The 19,642-nt window shown below is 41.1% G+C and overlaps 1 protein-coding gene across 2 annotated transcripts; it reads left to right on the forward strand.

Annotated features, from left to right (window-relative positions):
• The first annotated feature begins 5,081 nt into the window (after nucleotides 1–5,081).
• Nucleotides 5,082–19,426, forward strand: Gorab (Golgin, RAB6 interacting). 2 transcript variants are annotated; one of them, XM_022801127.2, is made up of 5 exons: nucleotides 5,082–6,109; nucleotides 11,891–11,988; nucleotides 16,102–16,529; nucleotides 18,433–18,678; nucleotides 19,007–19,426. In XM_022801127.2, the coding sequence occupies exons 1-5, from the start codon at nucleotides 6,007–6,009 to the stop codon at nucleotides 19,356–19,358; spliced, it is 1,227 nt and encodes a 408-aa protein (XP_022656862.1). In that variant the 5' UTR covers nucleotides 5,082–6,006; the 3' UTR covers nucleotides 19,359–19,426. The 2 variants fall into 2 exon arrangements, with proteins under 2 accessions (XP_022656862.1, XP_022656863.1); XM_022801128.2 differs by having other exon boundaries at nucleotides 5,085–6,109; nucleotides 16,144–16,529.
• The last annotated feature ends 216 nt before the right edge of the window (nucleotides 19,427–19,642 follow it).

Below are 19,642 nucleotides of genomic sequence, written 5' to 3' on the forward strand. Positions count from 1 at the left end.
TAATTACACAACCGACAGTGGTCAAATTAAGGTCGAATCATCGCACATCAACCTTATTGCGGCTAGGCTGTCATGTTGAAGGCTGTTATACGATACTGCGGTGGCTTTCATCTCTAAAGGTCTTCATCGTCGTAATTTACGGTGAGACACCACCGGCGTCACCCCGACGCGGGACGGTTATGTGCCCTCTCCCCTTTTTGGACGCTTAGGTTAGGCACTTATTCTTAGTATTTATCATTTATTATCATTTAGGTTATTCCACTCTTACCGGTGGGCTCGTCATGTAAATGACCAGCTCCTCCAGCGACAAACAAATCCTCCAGAGCCCAAACAAGTATCAAAGGCAAAGGTAGGCTTGTTCTAATCGTCGGTGCTGATCATCATCGGTGGAGTGTTTACCGGTATTAATCAAAATATGGTTTTATGCAGAAGTCGTACTTGGAACTACTGTCCATCATAAGCATCTTAAGAGACTACATGTTCATCGTCGCCATAAAGCTCATAAGATATATTCTAATGGTATCTTCGTGACCTTGACCTCAGCTAATTTAGCTGAGCAATATAGCAATATAGCTGCCAATGGCTGGAGGCATGGATGGACGTTGGTTTATTCCTAGTTTACCTCAATATTTGCATTTATTAAGAGTTGACTATAGTTTCAGATATTGACACTGTAAACTGCGAAACGTTAATTGGCGAATTCCAATATTATTCCATAAAATTGAGAAGGATCCGGATAATAATTTTTCAGCCGGTAATGCTTGGCTTCGTATGAATTTAAAGCCCCAAGAAGGTGCATTTATATACGTCCGTACTAGCAGTAAGAACTCGAATCGTGAAGGAGATAAATGTTAATGATCGTACACCGCGAAAAAATATATTTTATAGATTATATAGGTGTAACGGTGATTATGCATGTCCGCAGCAGTGACTCTACCTCAGCATGTTTCATCGGCAACTGCAGATTGGGATATAAAAAAAAATCTGTCGCTCCTTATTTGCTTGTTGCTTTTTGATTTGAATGATGAACACGATTTTCAATATAATCACATTAAAATTCATGCACATTCAAGGGAACTGGGGTGGTGTTTCTACTCGTTTATTCTAATGGAGCTGGGTCTATTTGTACTGTTTGAAAAAATAGCTTGTAATGAAGATACATTCATACAGAAGTCATCGATGACGACACCATATGTCATATTTTTATATATGAAACATGTGAAAGATGGAAAAAAGAAACAACATATGCCACCATAGTCCTCTATTTTTACAATATACACTATCGAATTTGTTAGCCATTTGGTTACATTTTTCAGAATCCAAGTTCCGACCCATACATTGTAGACGCACGGCGTAACTATGAACAGCCTGTCATCGTTTATATACAACCGCATGGCGAGTTGCGCGGCGGAGCCTGGACCGCTGTACACATTTTTCCGAACCTTGCCCAGACACAGACGTACGTCGAGATGAACCCGAGGGTATTGTCGAAGACAGTTCCAGAAAAAAGTCCATGCACCGTTTAGACTCGTTGTCGTTGTCGTGATGTGTTGCAGAAAATCGCTATTAATAAAACGGACATTCGGGTTTCGAGAGAGTTGCAGAAGCGAGAAGATCAGTTGTGCTCAGTGTACCGTCAGGTGGCGCTAGCGTTCGCGGATTTGCACGATAACCCTCTGCGCCTGATAAATCATTCATGATATCGTCCAATGGTGAAAATCGCGTCACGTGATCTACGCGACATCTGCTTTTGCAATCCAAAATTAAGACGGAAGTTTTGTCGACAAGACCAGAGTTGGCGAGCTAGAGAAACTTTCCGTCAATGATTCGAAGTTGTGGATCGTAGTATTCTTGGTCCACCAAATAAACGCCCAACGAAGGGAGAAGCTGACGCCCACAATGAAAAAATTAAAACTTAAGACCAATAAAGATATACCGGCTGTTGCTAACAATGTAGTACCTACCAACTATTTTGAGAAAGACGCTTATATAAAAAATTAAAGCTATTTATAATAAAAAGTATTACCATTAGGAAGTACGTAATTATTAGATTATTAGTGCCTATTCTACGGGTACGGAATTAACTTAACACAAAGTTCGAGCAAGTCATTACGAGAAATGCAAACAAGCTTATTACATTTTTATTATATTACTATTAATATTACATTATTACAAATATTACGTACTGAGAACTGCAATCCGCATAGTCTTGGCGCACCATAAAACCTGAGTACCCTATTTCTTAGTAAGGCCCTAATTCTGAATGGCGGAAATGATTGTTTCGGATTTCACGAATTACTGAATGAAAACCGGAAACCCTAGTTAGGAATATTTAACCACCAAATCGATAGGCTCAAAGAATAAGCGACGTACTGTATTGTCACTTATTATGACATGTAGGTCAACGAATTTGGGATGTAGTCGTAGAAAAAAAACAGGAGTTAGGAGTAGTTGAACATCAAACGTAGAAGAAACAACGGGAAATAAAGATGCAGCTACATGAGTATATATGTAAGAGGCTAATACTCAGTTTGGCACATTGAAAGGCCCGGGGGCACAGGACCCTGCGTCGGACTCGTAGCGTCTGGCGCAGCATAAAACTTACAGAAGGAGCACCAGCACGCAACCCTTTTTATTTCTCGTTACGTCGTAGTGGTATGGGCTTACGTGCGCAATAATGCAACTCAGTTTTACAAAGCGATGCCGTACATGCGATCCCCGAAATTCCCGTGCGACTCTTTCCCTTCATCTTTGACTTCATATCCTTCTAGGTACCTCCCCATTCCATAAACTGCGCCCTTTTTTAGCTAGTCAGTCTATCTGAGACCGTTCCTTCATCACCCTTTACGGTGGGGTTATTAAGTCCCTCTACGATGTTCTCGTACACCCTTTTCGCCTTTGACCTTCACTACCATTGCTCCATTAGAGCCCTAATTAACAACTTCCTATGACATAGAAATCTCTCCCCGATCCCTTTTAATTAAATCTCGTCATACCGCAGTAGACGTATTAGATACGCTAAAGAAAGATGCAATAGTTTGACCTATTTGCTATACTGACTTTAAATATTTTAAATTGAGTGATTTTAAAAATTTTTCCCCTCAAGGTTTGGCATGAAGTCATATGAAATCGAATCAGGTCAGAACCAAGGTCTGCGAAGAACATGGAAAACTGGCTTTACTGGATGGAACTACCACAACACCAAATAAATATCTTACTGAGGTTGAGTTTATGTTGAAAAAAAAGCGCAAAAAGTACCAAATAGATAATGCAGTACTGGCGCATGAATATGTCGCTGAATTTGTGAAACGAAAAGCACTCCTGGTCTTACTGACGTGATGATCGAGCATCAGTACTAAGGCTTGTATTTATGTCGAGCTCGAAAGGCATTTAATCATGAAGGACCGTGTGTATATTAGTATTTGCATCATAAATATTGGTATATACACGTTACATTCGCGAAAGACGAACCTATATATGATCATAAAAATGCTAGCTTGGCCCATATCTCGACTTCCCTAATACTTGGCTGGGACTTACCAAGACCGTAATTTTCAAAAAATTGACCAAAAATTCTCAGGTGTCAATGGGCCGATCAATGAGCGAAAAAAATAAACATTTATTTAAAAAAACATCAGAAAGAAATATTACTAGATTAACCATTATTTCTATTTTTTTCGAGCTCTCAAGTTGAACCTACAGAACGTAATTTAGTCAAATGTGGCACGGCGCAATTCGTCAGTTAATCGAAAATATAGTGGTTTTTTAATCAGGTCTGCCATTGCTTTGTGCAAAATGACGTAGGCTTCAATGGGACACCGTCGGCGTGTCTGAACGTAAACGTTGCAGTTCTCTATACATAATTTTTCAGTAAACATCACATCTCCGCATTAGAATAGTAGCGTTATGGCTCGTGTTCTTCAGTTTAGTTTCCTTGTCATTTCCGCGGTGATTCTGGTATATGAAATGGCCTCATTCGATCTGCATACTTAAATCTGGTCTCGACTTACCGATATCATCATAATCTCTTTCATGACCAGTATCAGCAGCACGATCGACGTCCTCGGTAGGCCAATTCAGTAGAGGTTAGCAAATCAAAACCGAACAGAATATTGAAGTGCTCATTTTAATAGATTAGCATTCCGGAGCGGTTTTCGCGGTTCTAAATCACGCTTGAAGATCGAAAGGTGGTCGTTAGTAGGTAAACCTGTGGGTGTTTTTGTCGATGTGCATAGGTCAGACATGCCAGTCCCATTGGTATTAAAACTGCCATCGTCGCTGCTTCCGCTGCCGGTCACCTGAAGCACTATAGCTTCTTCCGCATTTGCCAACGCTGGTACATCTGTGTTATTGTTGTGTGTCCGACAACGACAAGGAGGCCGATCGCGACGATAGCGACCGCATGACGACGAAAGCGTAGTCCAATCCACTGCGAAAATGGCAGTGTCTATAGCGTCGGTCGGTGACGTTCTTAACGGGTGACGGACGGAGCGTCCGGGGAGAAGAACGGGCAGCCTACCAACAAGAGTCATCGAAAAAGGAACGCTGCCGTCCCTGTCGGTCCCTGTGCCCAGTGGAACGGCAGTACCAGTTAGTGGATGCACCGCTGTGGGGTCGCTGGCCTGAATTTGCTAAAGCCGTGGCCTGGCTCGTATGAGAATAGTCCAAATTACGTGAGCGAATCTTGCCATCGTATATGTTGCAACGGCGAAATAGTGCTGGAGCGCAGTCCTAGTTAGGTACCTTATCTGGACCAGCAATCCCTCTGGCTGTTCTCTGGCTAATCTGCATGTGCGGAGCCAACTCAGCAGCAGTAGCAAATCCCTTTAACGTTGGCGGTTCGTTGCAGCAAATTCTACAGAGCAGGAATTGCTTGCTCGATGAGTAGTATAATTGTGAGGTAAGAACACAGCAAATGGAGCCAAGGATAGAAGAGTGGTCTGGCGGGGCCTCCATTTTTATCGGCTCCCCAACGCTCTCCCCCTGTCTATTTGTCCGTCTATCTATTTGTCTACTTCTGTTTCTGCTTTCAGACATTCCTCTTCCCCCTTGCGCAAAACCGCGAACTGCGCCACAGCACCACGTGGTGCAGCAGATTTGTGCGTCTGCGTGTGTGTTCCGCTGCTTCCCAGGGTTTACTTATTTCTCTCTACCAACCGTCCGCGCTGCTGAAGCCGGCATTATTACCAGTGCAGCTACCGCTGTTACTCCATTCGCTGCCGCAATCGCTGTTGCCGAGTTCCTGCTGCAATTGAACTGCCTTGTGCCTTCTCGCTTGTCGTTAGCCCAATCGGTTGACTGACTGTGTCCGTAGACGCTACTGCGCTGCTGGCGTTTCCACAACAACGAACGTTTATGCTGGCTCGTTGGGGATCGCGGGGATCGTTGGCATTAGAGTCGCAAACGTTGCGGGCCGCCACAGAACTGAAGCTTTTTCGTAGATGAACCGACAAAGCTTAAAGTGGCAACTTGCTCATTTACCTCCTATAACGCCGCTATTCTAGCAGCGGTTTCTACCAGCTAGTGCGGTATCTATGATAGTGTTTGTCGTTGGTTTAGCTTTTATCGTACGTTGAATCCAGCAACGACCCCAACAAAGGCAAGGGAAGACCACTGATGCTATCGGCTAGTCAGAAAGAGCGAAGTAGGCAACGTGGACACGCAACGGGTTATCTTGCCGTTTTCGGCACGGCGGGATACATTTGTACAATTGGAATGGCTAAAAGTTTAAAGCGCTTGGTGAAGTTTACGGGGGAGTTCAATTAGTTAAAGTTGATTGTGCATCAAACGTACGTCGCTTAAGCAAATTGCGGAAGATCGAGAGATTTGCTGGAAAATCGATAAAGTTGTGTTAAGTGAAGGATGCTTTGAACGAACTCTTCCCGACAGTAAAGGGAAGATAATAAACAACTGCTTGTTTATCTCACACCGGATATTGGCAAGAATATTTGAGGTTTATAAAAATCTACGTCGACGGCCACTAAAATCAATACTTTGTTCCATGCGATGGCTATAACAGCGGGCAGCTCTCTCGCGCGTATCAACTCATCGGATGCCATCACCCCTCAACCGCTGAACACAAGAGCAACCATAACATCACTACCAATTGGTAAATAGTTGACATCATAATGCGTTCTTAATATCTGGTCTTGACAGCATATTGCGATAGTCTTTCTCTATGGTAACATGCTGATGTTTGCCATCGTATACGACGTATACGATCGCGTGCACCTTCGAAATGTTTCATTTAAAACCCTTAAAAATACGCTGTTCCGTAAAATCACCATTGACTCACACTCTAATATCAAGTAGTCATGTTTTCTTAACAAAAACACTTTATAGGGGGAAACGATGCTGATTGCTGTTTTTTTTTTTTTTATGGAACACGTCGCCATTTTTATGTTTATAAAAAAGCATCTAGTTGACAAGGTTTTATGTGAACATGATCAGTAAGCCATTGGGAACTGCATAGTGATTGCTTGACCGTTTGCCGAGCTTTAGGAGACCACGTTTTATATGAATCATTGCCAATTAGTTTTGTTAATTCAGCCCAATAGAGTTTTTGATTTTCAACAAGAATTCTATATATATATATATATAGTTACTATTTAATTGTGGGAAACGTGGAATTGCGCTTAACTTCTGCCGGATCGGCACTCTCATTGGTGTTCGAAAATCATCGTCTAGTTGCAATACATGGCAGCTCGTACTGCCAGGAGACCTGGCTGATACAAAATGATAAAATTTAATATTATATTAGACATTCGTGAGTTCATCTCAATCCGGTTGCATAAATGGATGTAAATGCACCTTGGGTTTAAGTTGGACAAATCGGTAGGTCCTAAACAACCCGACGCCGACAAGCGGAAGCTACATCCACGGCCCAGGAATCCCGTTGTTTAACGGTGCTGTACCAAAACATCATGGGCATCAGTTATGGTATTATGGGCAAGATGTTGAAAATATTATTTAAATGACAAAGAGGAAGCCCCGGGATAAGTTACGTAAAGCTAAGTATTCTAAGTACCCGCGATAAGAAAATTGCTGATCGTTAAACGCCATGTGGAATAGTAGGTCTTTTCAACAGAGCGTATTGGTAACATCCACAGGCACACTGAAAAAGCCACAGTACACTTGTTTCCAGGTTTAAGTCTTTTAGAATGAAAATATTTTTTTAGAATGCCGTGTTCGTGGCGGAATCGTTTATCCTTTGGACATTCTAGGCGACAAATATTCGTTTCAGAAGGCCTTCCAGCGCGAACTTCCCCTACACAGATTACAACAACACTGATGCGCTTAAGGCTTTGAAAAGACGGCCCAGCAGACCCTAAAAGATCCTGTTTGTTAAAAAAAAAAATGAATAGGGTACCATATTCTGTCTGTAGTAACGTTCCGAATTTATATAATAAATGGTTTAATTGTTCGAACGCAACAATAGCCAACACAACTAGTGCTGGCAACTTGGACGCCATTAATGATGTGACGCTGTTCCTAGCCAAAGACAAACAACATACATTCCATTTGTCCCGTAATTAATAATAATAGCCTATAATACACTCACTGTCTGCTTGAGTGCCGTGATCCGACGCCAACGGATATTTGGTTCAGCACAATAGATACAGCCTTTCGAGAACTCCGAATCGCAGAGGTAGCAAGAATGCCTTAACAGTTTGCCATGCAGACGATACTTTCAATACTGACATAAATGAGCCTTGATTTATTGACTTCTTACTACCTTACAATCCATATCAATACGCAGCTGTATAGTCGCTGGGCAAAATCTGACCCTTGCCGGACTGGAACAGGATTCATGTGGCTCTGTAGTGGCAATAACTCTTATGGAGCAATGGTAACGTGTCCGTCTATAAAGTTTTCAAACCCGAGCATGGACACACTTCGTTTTGTGCATGGGACTAACCGTCTAGACTAATATACAACGACGTCTTAGCGGCAAATTTTGTACGTTGAACTAGATAAGCTAACAAGCCACAAATTTCTAGGACTGAATTAAGATTCATGTATAATCAGCTATAATATTTCTTCGCATATACTTCCATTTATAGAAATATTATGCATTAGTAGCGGACGAGAGATGGAGATGATGCCGAGAACGAGTTCTTTAAAGGCGCAAACCGCGAGGAAATCCGCGTAAGTGATGTCGCCGTGCGACGAGCGAGGTGCAAACGTAGTGGACGCTTGTTTTGATTGACGACTAATCAGTAGGTCAATAGTGTAACTCGATTGTACAACTGATATTTGATAAAGACAACGCACAATCTCCCTTGTAGGGTCTTTTTTCACTCTGTCGACTACTTCAACGGCCATCAAAGGCTCGAATCAAAGATATTGTATTCATTCGAGTGAAAGATAACAAGAGAACGCATCTGAAGCTTCTTCAAACGTACAGCTAAATTGACGTTCGAACCGATGCCTGCATGCCGCCTGAGTTCATTTCGAGCCTGTAAGAATTAATCGAAGTAGCTAGTAAGTGAAGAATTTGGGACACGTTTACGGTGGGCAATTATTGTAGCAGAGGTTAAAATCACGTACCAAATATCTCCTCTGATACCAAACCTTTGTAGATCTCCTAAAGCCCCTATCAGCTGGTCACACAGAGACGAATCTTCTTTCTACCCTAAACTCGCAAGCCGCCACACCGAAAACAACTACCCTTGTCTATTCGTACCAGCACAGCGGTGCGAGAATATTACATTGGATTGACGAATCTAAGTGCCGGCCGTCCTTCCCGCCTCAACGAGCCCACCCAGGACCCTAAAAAGAGACCGGCTTCGTCGAGATGGTGTTAATCCTGTGGGAGAAGACGACGATGATAGAGAGCTAACTAATGGCAATATCAGAGTTGTCGAGGGACTTTGCATTGATCATTTATTTTCGACTGGTAATCCATTTTTTTTGACGCCACGTTGTCCCTATGTAAAAAAATCCTTAGAAATGACTGTAAAATGTGGATTTCAACAATCATGGTGTCCGCCCACGATCTCGAATACGTCGAAAGTTCGGGAAGGTGAAGCGTCGAAGACGATAATTGCGGTAAATGATTTTCCAGGCACATTCAATAGCTTGACATGGACGCTAACCTTGCAAGTTGGCTTGACGATGACGCTCAGTATGTGGCGCAAGTGAATTTGAACGGTATTACGATAGTCAAGTCGACGGACCTCTCAGAAAAATATGATCGACGAATTGGCCTTTCGATCGGGGGCACTATGTTAATAGCGTATGTACCAAATAATGATCGAAATCAAAATGGAATTTCTTTGGCCTGGGTTTGAGCTATACAGCGAAGGAGAACGGAGAGCGCATCAGTTAATTTGCATAGATTGGGGTGTCTATGGGTGACCGCCAGTTGCGGCGAAGCTACCGCCTGCTTACAAGCTCCATTAGCTGCCCCAATTAGTGAATTGGTGATTAAGACCTAGTAAAATTTGAACGAGGTGATGTGCTAGCAAACGGAAGCTCGGGCTGTACGAACAAATAATTAAGTGAGCTTTGAAACAAATTCACCTGTGAAAAAAACATGGCAAAGCTGTTCTAACGGCAATTTAAAATCTAGCATAATGTGTGTTCGGCCAACACTAAAACGAGTGGCGTTGTGCTACGAGACCTGGCCGGTTACTTGACTTTTGCTATAACATAAGTGCAGCCTGGTTAAAAACCAAAGGATGCTACCACAACTAAGCTATATTTATCGAAATTAACTTATAGCATATATATATATATATATATATATATATATATATATATATGGATGATTCCAGGTTGAATAGACAAGTAGATTACCGATTTTTAAGTGCCTTCTGTAGGCGTATTGACTCGAGACTTTTCAGATGCTTTACGCAAATGACCTGCGATAACAGTCAAGAGCCACAATGAAAGATTTGGGATAGATAAAATAATATTCTTATTATTATAATAATTTCTTAATAATAAATATATGAGTGGCTATACAAGCCCAGATCTAGTAATTGTAAAGCCCTTGTTCTTGCTTTTCGACCACACAGACGCAGATAGGCCCTTTACATATCGGCGACACCGGTTAAATGACAGGATAACTAAAAATAAGTTTCTCTATCTGCTTATACAGTATTGCATCAAACTATTGGCTCTCAGCACGAAAGGGCTATGCCTAGGCTGGCGCTAAGCTTAGCAGGTGACGCGTGAACACGCTACCACGGCATCCTCACGGGAACGTGGCAGGATGACTGATATTGATGAGATAACGAGAGTGTATGGAACATTGAAGTGCGGTTTCAAACAAAACTGGGATTCTTTTGAAGCAGTAAATTCGAGTACTTAACTAATGAGAGCAAGCAAACAGGCAACAATCAGCGTATAGGAAGCGCACAAGTACCCACAGGGGATGCTCACATCGCGTTCAAGCTGGACGCCACCGTAGGAGTCAAGTAGCGTGTTTTCGCAAATAAGCTGTATCGTCGTTTATTACTGGATGATAAAAGATTACCAGGGCATTTTTAGCTCTTACAAAACTCTGCCCATAGTGCTCGTGAGCTTAATATACGACCTAAACGATAAGTCGGCCTGAAGTTCGGAGCCTTTGTAGATAACGTCACTAGTATGGTAGGCTTTGTTTCCTTTACGAAATTCGTACGGTGATCCGAGTGCTCGTCAATGCAGTCTAGAATCGACGATAAGTATAGTTCAGCAGCCCTAAATGATATTAGTCGCATATATACTCATGCGACCAACATAGCTGAGAATAGTACGCTAGAGATCGTGTACACCTACTTTGATGAAGTACGTGTAAATATTTTTTTCCTCCGGCACCGATGGGTAAAATATAATAAAGCACATATTTTACGGGTTAGGTCGCGAAAAATCAACCGAAACCAAAGGGATTGCTGGACTGGTAGCATCGGCTTCCAAACGAAAGGGAGAATCACAGCATTAAAAAGCTACTCCGTACTCTCGTCCTTATTTTCGAACATAGTATGGCTATCAGGATGTCGATTAGGACACGTTAACTTGGCTTAGAAAAAGCGTTTTGCGAAGAGACTACTATCGGCTTTTTACTTTGATCGGTTCACGGCCTTGCAGTTCTATGAATCTGGGTTCTCCGTTTGGAAAGGTATTGCAAAACGAAGGTGTAAGGTCTAGTTTGAAGTATTCACTTCGTTTGATCAATCAGGTCACCTAGAGCTAACGTAAACAATAGATAGTAGCTGACTCGGTCGGAGTATAAGAACACCCGTATATTGTCAGTCTCCATTCAGTTTATGTATATATCTATATATATATACATACTATATCCGGGCTATAGGTACGTTTGTTGCACAAAGATTATCTTCGGTATTTACACATCTACACGAGAAACACTATTATGATAGCACATTATGTGCTAAATGCAATATGATGTAAACATGTTTTATCTGGCCTTTCTTTATGCTGATGTTTAACATAGCTTTCATTACGGTTTGGCTGATGTAGACAATAAATCTATTTGTTTGCAATTTTAAATTGTGCATCAGAACGTACGTTTCCGGTATGACCAATCAGTTCAATAAGTCTGAGCGTTTTGGGGTAAAATAAGTCTGGAGTCCCGTCGCATAATGTCAAATATTGGTAGAATCGTCACTGATCTAAGTGCTTTAACGGCAATAGACCTTTACACGATTCACTGTTAGTTACTTGATTAGTTACCGATGAGATTGTTTAAATCTCATCAGTAACTATTTGTTTTTGCAAATGACTGTATTTGAGCAGCACCGTAATATAACTGTACGAAATTCAAGTTTTCTTTAGTCCAGAAAATTCGCTTAGAGGAGAAGTACTTAATAGGTACGTATCCTCTGGGCGACCTGTCGGATGATGAAATTTTCTCTAACCGCGAAATTAATTTTGTTCTTCACAGGCCATACGCCAAAGAGAATCACCAACAGGGCTTCGAAACCACAGCTCATAACGATGCAGAGGAACACAGATCAAACTCCCTCCGAGGCCCACGTAAAGGTAACGTCTTTGACTGGATATAATGTAATCAAAGCAAATCGCTTTTTGATCTGGTTCACTGTTCTCTCCTATTTGCCTACATCGGTAATGTAATTTTTAACTTACATGACACATGGTATAGGAACCACCAGAGGTGAAGGATACACGCATATTTTCTGTATATACTGAAGTGACTTACATATGCTTTTTATAGCACATAGTACGGCTTGCCGGTTGTTTTCAGAGGACCTCGAGGTTTAGGTCGTGGCTAAATTGAGACCGCCATGCGTTTTGTCCGACATCTTTAGTTTGAGAGTTACCCTGTAGTGCTAATTACCAACTACGTTACTGTCTGTCGCCATTTTCCTAGTTGGGCACAGAACGATTAAAGTGATTTTGACGTTAACACGAGTTTCAAAGAACTACTCTGAGTAAAAATACCACAACGAAACACGTTTCAAAAAGCTTCGTTAACTTAAGCAAGGTTTCATGGGCGTACAGAATAGATTTAACATGTTGGGAACCTTTGAGCGCTGAAAACACTGAAAACAAATTAAGATCAAGTTCTTGTCCATGACCAAAGGAAAGACTTTAAGGGTAATGCATCTGCCGAAAACCTCTTATTATTACGCTAGTTAACTTCATTAGATAATAATTAGCCGGAACGGTCACGGTGGTCCCATGTTCTTCTGCAGCAAGCTGAGACGCATCTGTCAATGCTATTTTTCTACATGACAAATATGTCGGCATAAAGCGAAAGGGTCGACCTTATGCGAGAGTATTTTTTTAGCATATTTTGTTGCTGTCATTCCCACTAAAGAACTGTTTCGGATATAATTGTCACAGGGGTTGCTATTTCTAGCTAAGCTCTATCTCTAATCAGCGTGTCTTTACCGTCGCCGGTGACTCCGTCCTCTTGTCCAACTAATTTCTGGAAAAGGAAATAGCCCGAAAATATAGAAATAATTAGAAAACAACTTGAGGAAAGTTTCCTTCTAGTTTTGGGTAGGTCTTTTATCTGCTACAGTGTTCAACCCCATTGACCGATAATAAGATTAACGGTGGTTTCAGTATCTTTTATGGACGCTGGCATGGTCTATTTTTCAAAAAGAAGAGGAGCTGAATTACCGCAGTAATAATGGAAACAAATATGCTGGAGGATAATGCAAAAGGTGAAAAAATTGATAGTTATTGCCGAGGTATTTTTCCAGCTTTTTGAGCACCATAGATATTTACAGATGATTATCCGTAACTGCGACCATATTCTTTTCAAGCGCTTTTCTGCTACAGACACTAAGAGTGTCTGTAAAAGCCCTCCTTTGTATTGTTTCTAAGAAAATACAATACTGCATCCAACCATTTGAGCTCTTTGGTTTCGCCTTGTTGTCTTCCTAAGAATCAACAGTGTGTAAACATTTGCCAAAGGTGAAAATAAAAAAGTGGTGCCCAAGAGATACTTTTGTTATTTAAGGGAGATATCTAGACTTTGTCTTCTCTTTTCGTTTCGCTTTCTTTGATGCAAATCCGACGTATACCGACAAAGCTAATAACATATTATTAACCTTGTTATATAAGATACATTAAATAGTCCTGATGAACTGGGAGAATGCAGCATGACCGCCTGTTTGCGCCAATTCCCAATATATAACCGATGATAATCGTCGACGAATTATCTGGCCTATTAATGATTCTGACTTCGCAGTCTGATCGAGGCGCACAAAGTAGAAGTCTAACACTAGAGCAAAACAGCAGCGCCTTCGTATTAACGGGACTCCACTTTTAAATTTTCTTTGAGGTTTATCATTAGCGTTAGCCTAATAGTTCATCCAGTCCGTTCCCTGTAGTTTTCACACTTCCTTCCGATCTATAAGATGGGGGATTCATTGTGCGTCTTCGTCGCTATATGCAGTCGAAGAAACGGGACTCACGAGTATATCGCAACCAAGCGCCAACGGACTATTTATTTGCTAAAATCCGGCCATTGGGCCAAAGTCAAAGAAAAGGTTGACCGTGATCTGTTGATCCATTTTTGGGATAGAGTCGTCGGTTTCTGTCAGTTGACAACGTTGTCCTGACCCAGTTCGGCTTGGCCGCGCTCACATCCAGGCCTCGGTATACTCAAGCTCGAAATATCGCTAGCAATCTTAGTTAGTCGCCTTCTAGGCCAATGGTAGTCTTTCCAGTGGCCGTTAGGCATTGGTAGTTTCTTTTTTGTTAGACTTTGAATCTTTTGGGCCGTTGTAAAACCTGTGAATAAAAGCAAACAAAATAAAGAAAATGAGTCAGCTGCGGTTAATAGTTTAATCTCCATTGACCAGGCGGAGCCACTTCTTGCATTTCGTTGGGCGCTCAAAACACTGGTCGTGTAGTAGTGACACCTACGTGTGTTTAATTGGTTTGTTGTGCAGTGGCAATATAGAAACAGGTATCAATGCATAAAATAATCAATAATAACAATTAAGTTTGTTGACAAATCGTAAATTTACTGTACAAAGCGAATTTGCTTTATAAACTTAGTATACTGAGATATTCCTAAGTCGCCCCTGCGCCAACTTGCTGAGTAAAAATTGTTGCTTGTCGAAAATTATAGTGCCAAATGGATGCTTGAATGCAGTACGTTCATTGGAGACAAAAAAGAAGCTTCTAGAAGAAGATAGACGTGTGAAAATGCTCTGAGTAAATTAAATGTTGTTGACACCCAAAACGAGTGGCAGAATAACCAACTGCACGTAATAACTCCACATTTTTGTTCGTGCAGCGGAGGCCGACATTTGACTCGAGACCGACATCTCAGAACAGCAGGAACGAATAAATGAGGCTTACTAGCAGGGTACAGAAGTGTCGACATACTCCTCCGCATTCCAGTTCATTAGCCATTTAATCTAGAATTATATACAATGCAGGATTGGTAGACTAACAAGGTAACTCTATCAAATACACATATGGCAATAGAATAGGCGATTTGCCGATTGCCATCCTTATTGCTAACAATGACGCAACACCTCACAACAGTCTCAGGCTGATTCCACTCTGTAAACATTCGTAACAAGTTGAACCTAAATAGAATAGTGATGTAAGTATGAAAGCCATGATAGCCTAGTGGGTAGTGTATTTGCCTGCTAACTTTAAAAACACATTGTAGTTTAGGTCCGAATCTAGGCACAGACCCACTTGTTGGGAGCGATTCATATGATGGAAATATCTTTCGGCGATGTGGACGTAAAGCTATAGAGTTATTATTAGCAGTTCAAACATAAGTAATATGCATTTATTTTTCCTGTGCCATCATGCCTCCCTGCTCTTGTTCAGGTAACTCATTTATATAAGCTATCACAGCCCATCCACATAGTTTTCGAGACATCAGCGGCTTCAACACTTGATGAATGTTACCGCGTTTATTTTTACAGAGACTAATTTACTGTTCAAAGGCATACTAATTTTAATGTTAGCTTTATTATTTTCTATAAATATTGAATGAAACAGCTTTGTTCGGCGTATATTTAAAGCAATAATTAACTTTTGCATGCATCAGGCTGAGCAAACACGGATCTACTATCAACAAGAAGTAAAAGTGGAGAAATGCATTTTGGCAAATGTTAAGTCGACCCTCCCTAAAATGCACTGGGTTATTTAATTTCTGATAACAGTAAAAAAACGGAAAATGCCACTTGAAAAGCTGCCTTGATGTCATCTTTATGTTGATCGAACGCAATACATAGACGTGGGCAAAGGAAGGGCCCGCTGACTAATGGTAAAAACCGAACGCGAATGACCAAAAACCGAACTGCTTTAATTGTAACAATAACACCGATATGAGTATTTTTGTCAATTGCAGTTAAGACAACAGAATAAGACCGAAATGGTTCGAGCGTATACATGTATGTACATAGAGGCTGTTTTCGACATAAACCTAACTAAGCACAAGCTCATAAACTATTCAAATTAAAGAAAATCTGCTAGAAGGTTTATCTCCAAACAGATAAGCCCTACGTCTCGTCTGGTATTATGTTACGATAAATTGCGTTATTTCGGGATTTCGTGTACTTAACCAGTTTTTTTCCTTAATTGCTAATTATAAATTTTGCGTTGCATAGAGATCTGGCTGCAACCTAATTTCTATTGCCAATTTTGCAGCATGGTTATGATGCAGGTGTCTCCAATATGTCCATCTTACAGGGCCCTAGTCCGCCAACGCCTCCGATGAGTAGTCCTGAATCATCCTCGCCTCCACCAGGGCTTCCTGTCCAACAATGTGAACGCAATTCGGCATCACCAGACCTCATCCCACAGGAGGTTCTGCAAGGCATCTCCAAGATCGCTTTGGTGAAAAACTTCAATCGACGTTTAGCCGATGACGAGATCAAGGAGCGACGTCAAATAAGGGATTCGACTGCCAACGCGAAAGACCACCAAGACGTGCATTACAAGGCATCTAGTACAAGCGGAATACCGAATAAGGGCTCAACAAGTCCCGTGAGAATAAACGAAAGCATTGGTGCCGGCAGTAGTGTACTGAAGCCCGAAGTTTTCGAAATCATTCCGCAGGCCAGGGAAAAAAAGAGGTGCATTGGCTAAAACTTTATCTATTAGCGTAGCACCATAAGGGCGGTGACCCATTAATCCGGATTGCATGAACTTTATTTTTTAGCCCATATAGTTTAAACATTCGTATAAACGTTCACCAAAAATAATTTTGCATCAGAATCCGATAAAAATTCACCACTCTTTTTGAGAGTAGAATTTTCAATGTTGTGCATTATTGAGAGCAGCCGATTAACATATACATAAACTAAGACCATACTTTCCGCATGAATACAGATTGTAGCAGAAACTTTTTAAAATAGTTTTTTTTTTTTCGTATCTCAGTTTTCAAAGCCTTCAGTGAATATGCCCAGAAATGCTTTATGTACGTCTTTGACACATTTCGCCACAATATATCCATTGTGCATTTCTTGATTCTTTATGGCTCCCGATGACTGCTTCTTGCACTGTGGGCCGGTTGAACTTTAAGGTAAAGTTGATTTTCCTATCTGAATTTATTTTAATTCTTTACTCTTCATCCTTTTTATAGCAATTTGTGTAGTGCTGTGCAAATTTGCAATCAATAGAACAGTTAATTGCAAATCTAAAATAACTCATTTATTGAAGCAAGAAAATGTCCTAAGCTGGATCGACTCGCTTGGAATGCCATCGGATGGTGCTAATATATCTAGCGAATAGGCGAGTGGTTATATACCCGACTACATATTTTGTATACAATTTGTCCTACTATCCATTAAGAATATGTACGCTGATAAATCTTTGGCTTTAGCCAAGCCAACCGCCTGAGCACTCGACCTACGTTACGGGCTGTTTTGTTGGCCTAGTATACCAGAGATCGTCGCACTTTTCCCTATCAGATCCAAATTTAATTTCTTTATCGTTACTGTGGAAAGCGAATTCCAACGTGTTTCGATCGAACGCAAGACACGATTGCTACAGCCGCTACCAGAATTGAAACATCTGCTTACGATGCTTAAACTCCTTACGGTGTCTGCTTCGCCCACAGCAATTGTCACAGCACGCAAAAGCACTGAAACATACGCTAGATGGACTGCAGATGTTTTCGTTTTTAGGACTTTACAGTCGGGCATGTCGTTGAACTAATTGTTGACTTTAGCGTATTTGTAACTTTAAGCATTGACTTGCGTAGTCTGACGCCGCCTGGACAGGCGTTATCTCTTTTAACCACTTAATCGCTCTTTCTACGACTTGTCGGCTGGCTTCAACTGGCATACTTTTAGTGCCTTCGTCTCAATTCATCAAACTACTCTATGGCAAGGGAAGAAACACCCTGTCACGCATATAATCCATCATAACATTGAGGCTGAAAGCAGCACAGGATGTACTGCACTGATCTAGCGATAGCTATGTTTGCGGTCACAGTGCGACTTGAAGCGACAATAAAATGATCCCAACATAAGCCCTTTGAGACACTGTTGTAACAAAGGCTTGTCGAGTGCAGATAATCGTAGAACAAAAGGCAAGTAGGTAAAGAGACGAAATCTAAAACGGACAGGGAGTAAAGCCGGTTTCAACTAGGCGACAATTCCGTTCCAACTAATCGACCTAAATTGTCCAACTGTAAAGTTAAATGGCAGAGCAGCACCTATTTAGGCTAGATTTAGATCTCTCACCGTCAACCACTGCTTTCGTTCGCTACTGGAACTAAGGATGGAGAAATTCGCTTTTTCTGGAAGAAACCGCTACCGAGTAACATTGGCTAACATAAAAGCGAGTTTATTGCTTTATGACTCAATCGATTAAGTTACTACTCTGATCTTGTTCAGTAACTACCATCACCTAGGGCGTATCAATAGCTTGTCCTTATTCTGATTATATGATGTTTAATAGACTAACCCGTTAGTTTTCGTGAATCCATCTAATCTTACTTCTAAACCTGCAAGCTCTTGTGGGTGTTTTCAGTTTTGGCAAGCCGTCGGATCTGTATGAACTTGAGGAGTATCAACGACGGATAGAACAAGAAAATTGTGAACGAAAACTGCTTCTTGCTCAGGCCGTTCAGGAACGAGAACGGCGAACTGCGGCTGAAGTCCATCGATTGGGCAGGATTAAAGCGGAATTGGCCAGGCTGGACCTTATTCTCAGCTCTGACGTTGCTATCCTTCGAAAAGAAATAGAAACTGCAAGCATCGATTTCAACAAAGCCGAGTACGTTTGGAGGATGCCTCTAGAAGTGTTAAATATTGCTTAATTAATAAAGTTTACATTGAGAATAATTTTAATTTGATCCAATCTATTTATAGAATTGCGGTAGAATTGGATATGTGTTAAGCAACTTTAACCACACTTAAAGCTGATTTGTCAAGCTGTTATTTTGGCCTATAAAGACATCATGGCTCTCTAAAATTAGCTGATTTCTCTAGGTGAGCTATTATCTATATTTTGTTAAACAGCAGTTATTCATATTCAATAATTCGCCAATTAATAATGAGTCCAACGAATGACAAATAATGGTTTATGGCCTTACTGATTGCAGAAAGAATTATGTTCGGATTGAAAAGGAGTTCATTGAGGCTAAAATGATTCTTCACCAGAAATTGGACCGAAAAGAGAAATTGACGGAGCATCTATGTTTTATTATCGAGGAGAATGAGGTCCGCAAAGCCAAGAAACTCGAGCAACTCATGGACGAACTTAATGAAAAGGCCACACCTCGTTACGATGACTATGAAATGGTATCTGCTTTTGAGCAGGACGGAGATGTCTGTACCTCATGTGGCGGTTCCGCTGACGAGACTGATGGGTTCGACAATGATGGCGATCATTTGGAAGGCGCAGCCAAAGCATCATCCGCGTTTGAAGAGTTCAAAGAAGTCAAAACCGATTAGACGTTAAAGTATTTCGTGCAAATGATAATGAGTATTTTGTGTAATAATAAAAGTAAAAGAAAAGCCCATTTTTGAGTACAGTTTGCTCGAGCACCATCGATAGAATTAGAATACCGAAGTCGAAATAAAATTGCAATAGTCACTGTCCAATACAGGGGATAAAACTGTCCAGTAAACTAATCGCTTAATGGAACTACATGTACCTAAACATTTTAACAACTCCCATAATAATTTCTGGCTGGCATCTCGGATAACAGCCGAGTATGGTTATCGACAGTGCTCTC

Source organism: Varroa destructor, unplaced genomic scaffold (genome assembly GCF_002443255.2).
Source record: "Varroa destructor unplaced genomic scaffold, Vdes_3.0 BEIS01000004.1, whole genome shotgun sequence".
Lineage (NCBI taxonomy): Eukaryota > Metazoa > Arthropoda > Arachnida > Mesostigmata > Varroidae > Varroa > Varroa destructor.

What these genes read in the sequence shown, in the direction of transcription:
- Gorab (XM_022801127.2), top strand. Translation starts at nt 6,007, where the DNA reads ATGGCTATAACAGCGGGCAGCTCTCTCGCGCGTATCAACTCATCGGAT. An exon ending in CATAACATCACTACCAATTG is followed by an intron (nt 6,110 to 11,890) that starts GTAAATAGTTGA and finishes TGTTCTTCACAG; the next exon opens with GCCATACGCCAAAGAGAATC. An exon ending in CCTCCGAGGCCCACGTAAAG is followed by an intron (nt 11,989 to 16,101) that starts GTAACGTCTTTG and finishes CCAATTTTGCAG; the next exon opens with CATGGTTATGATGCAGGTGT.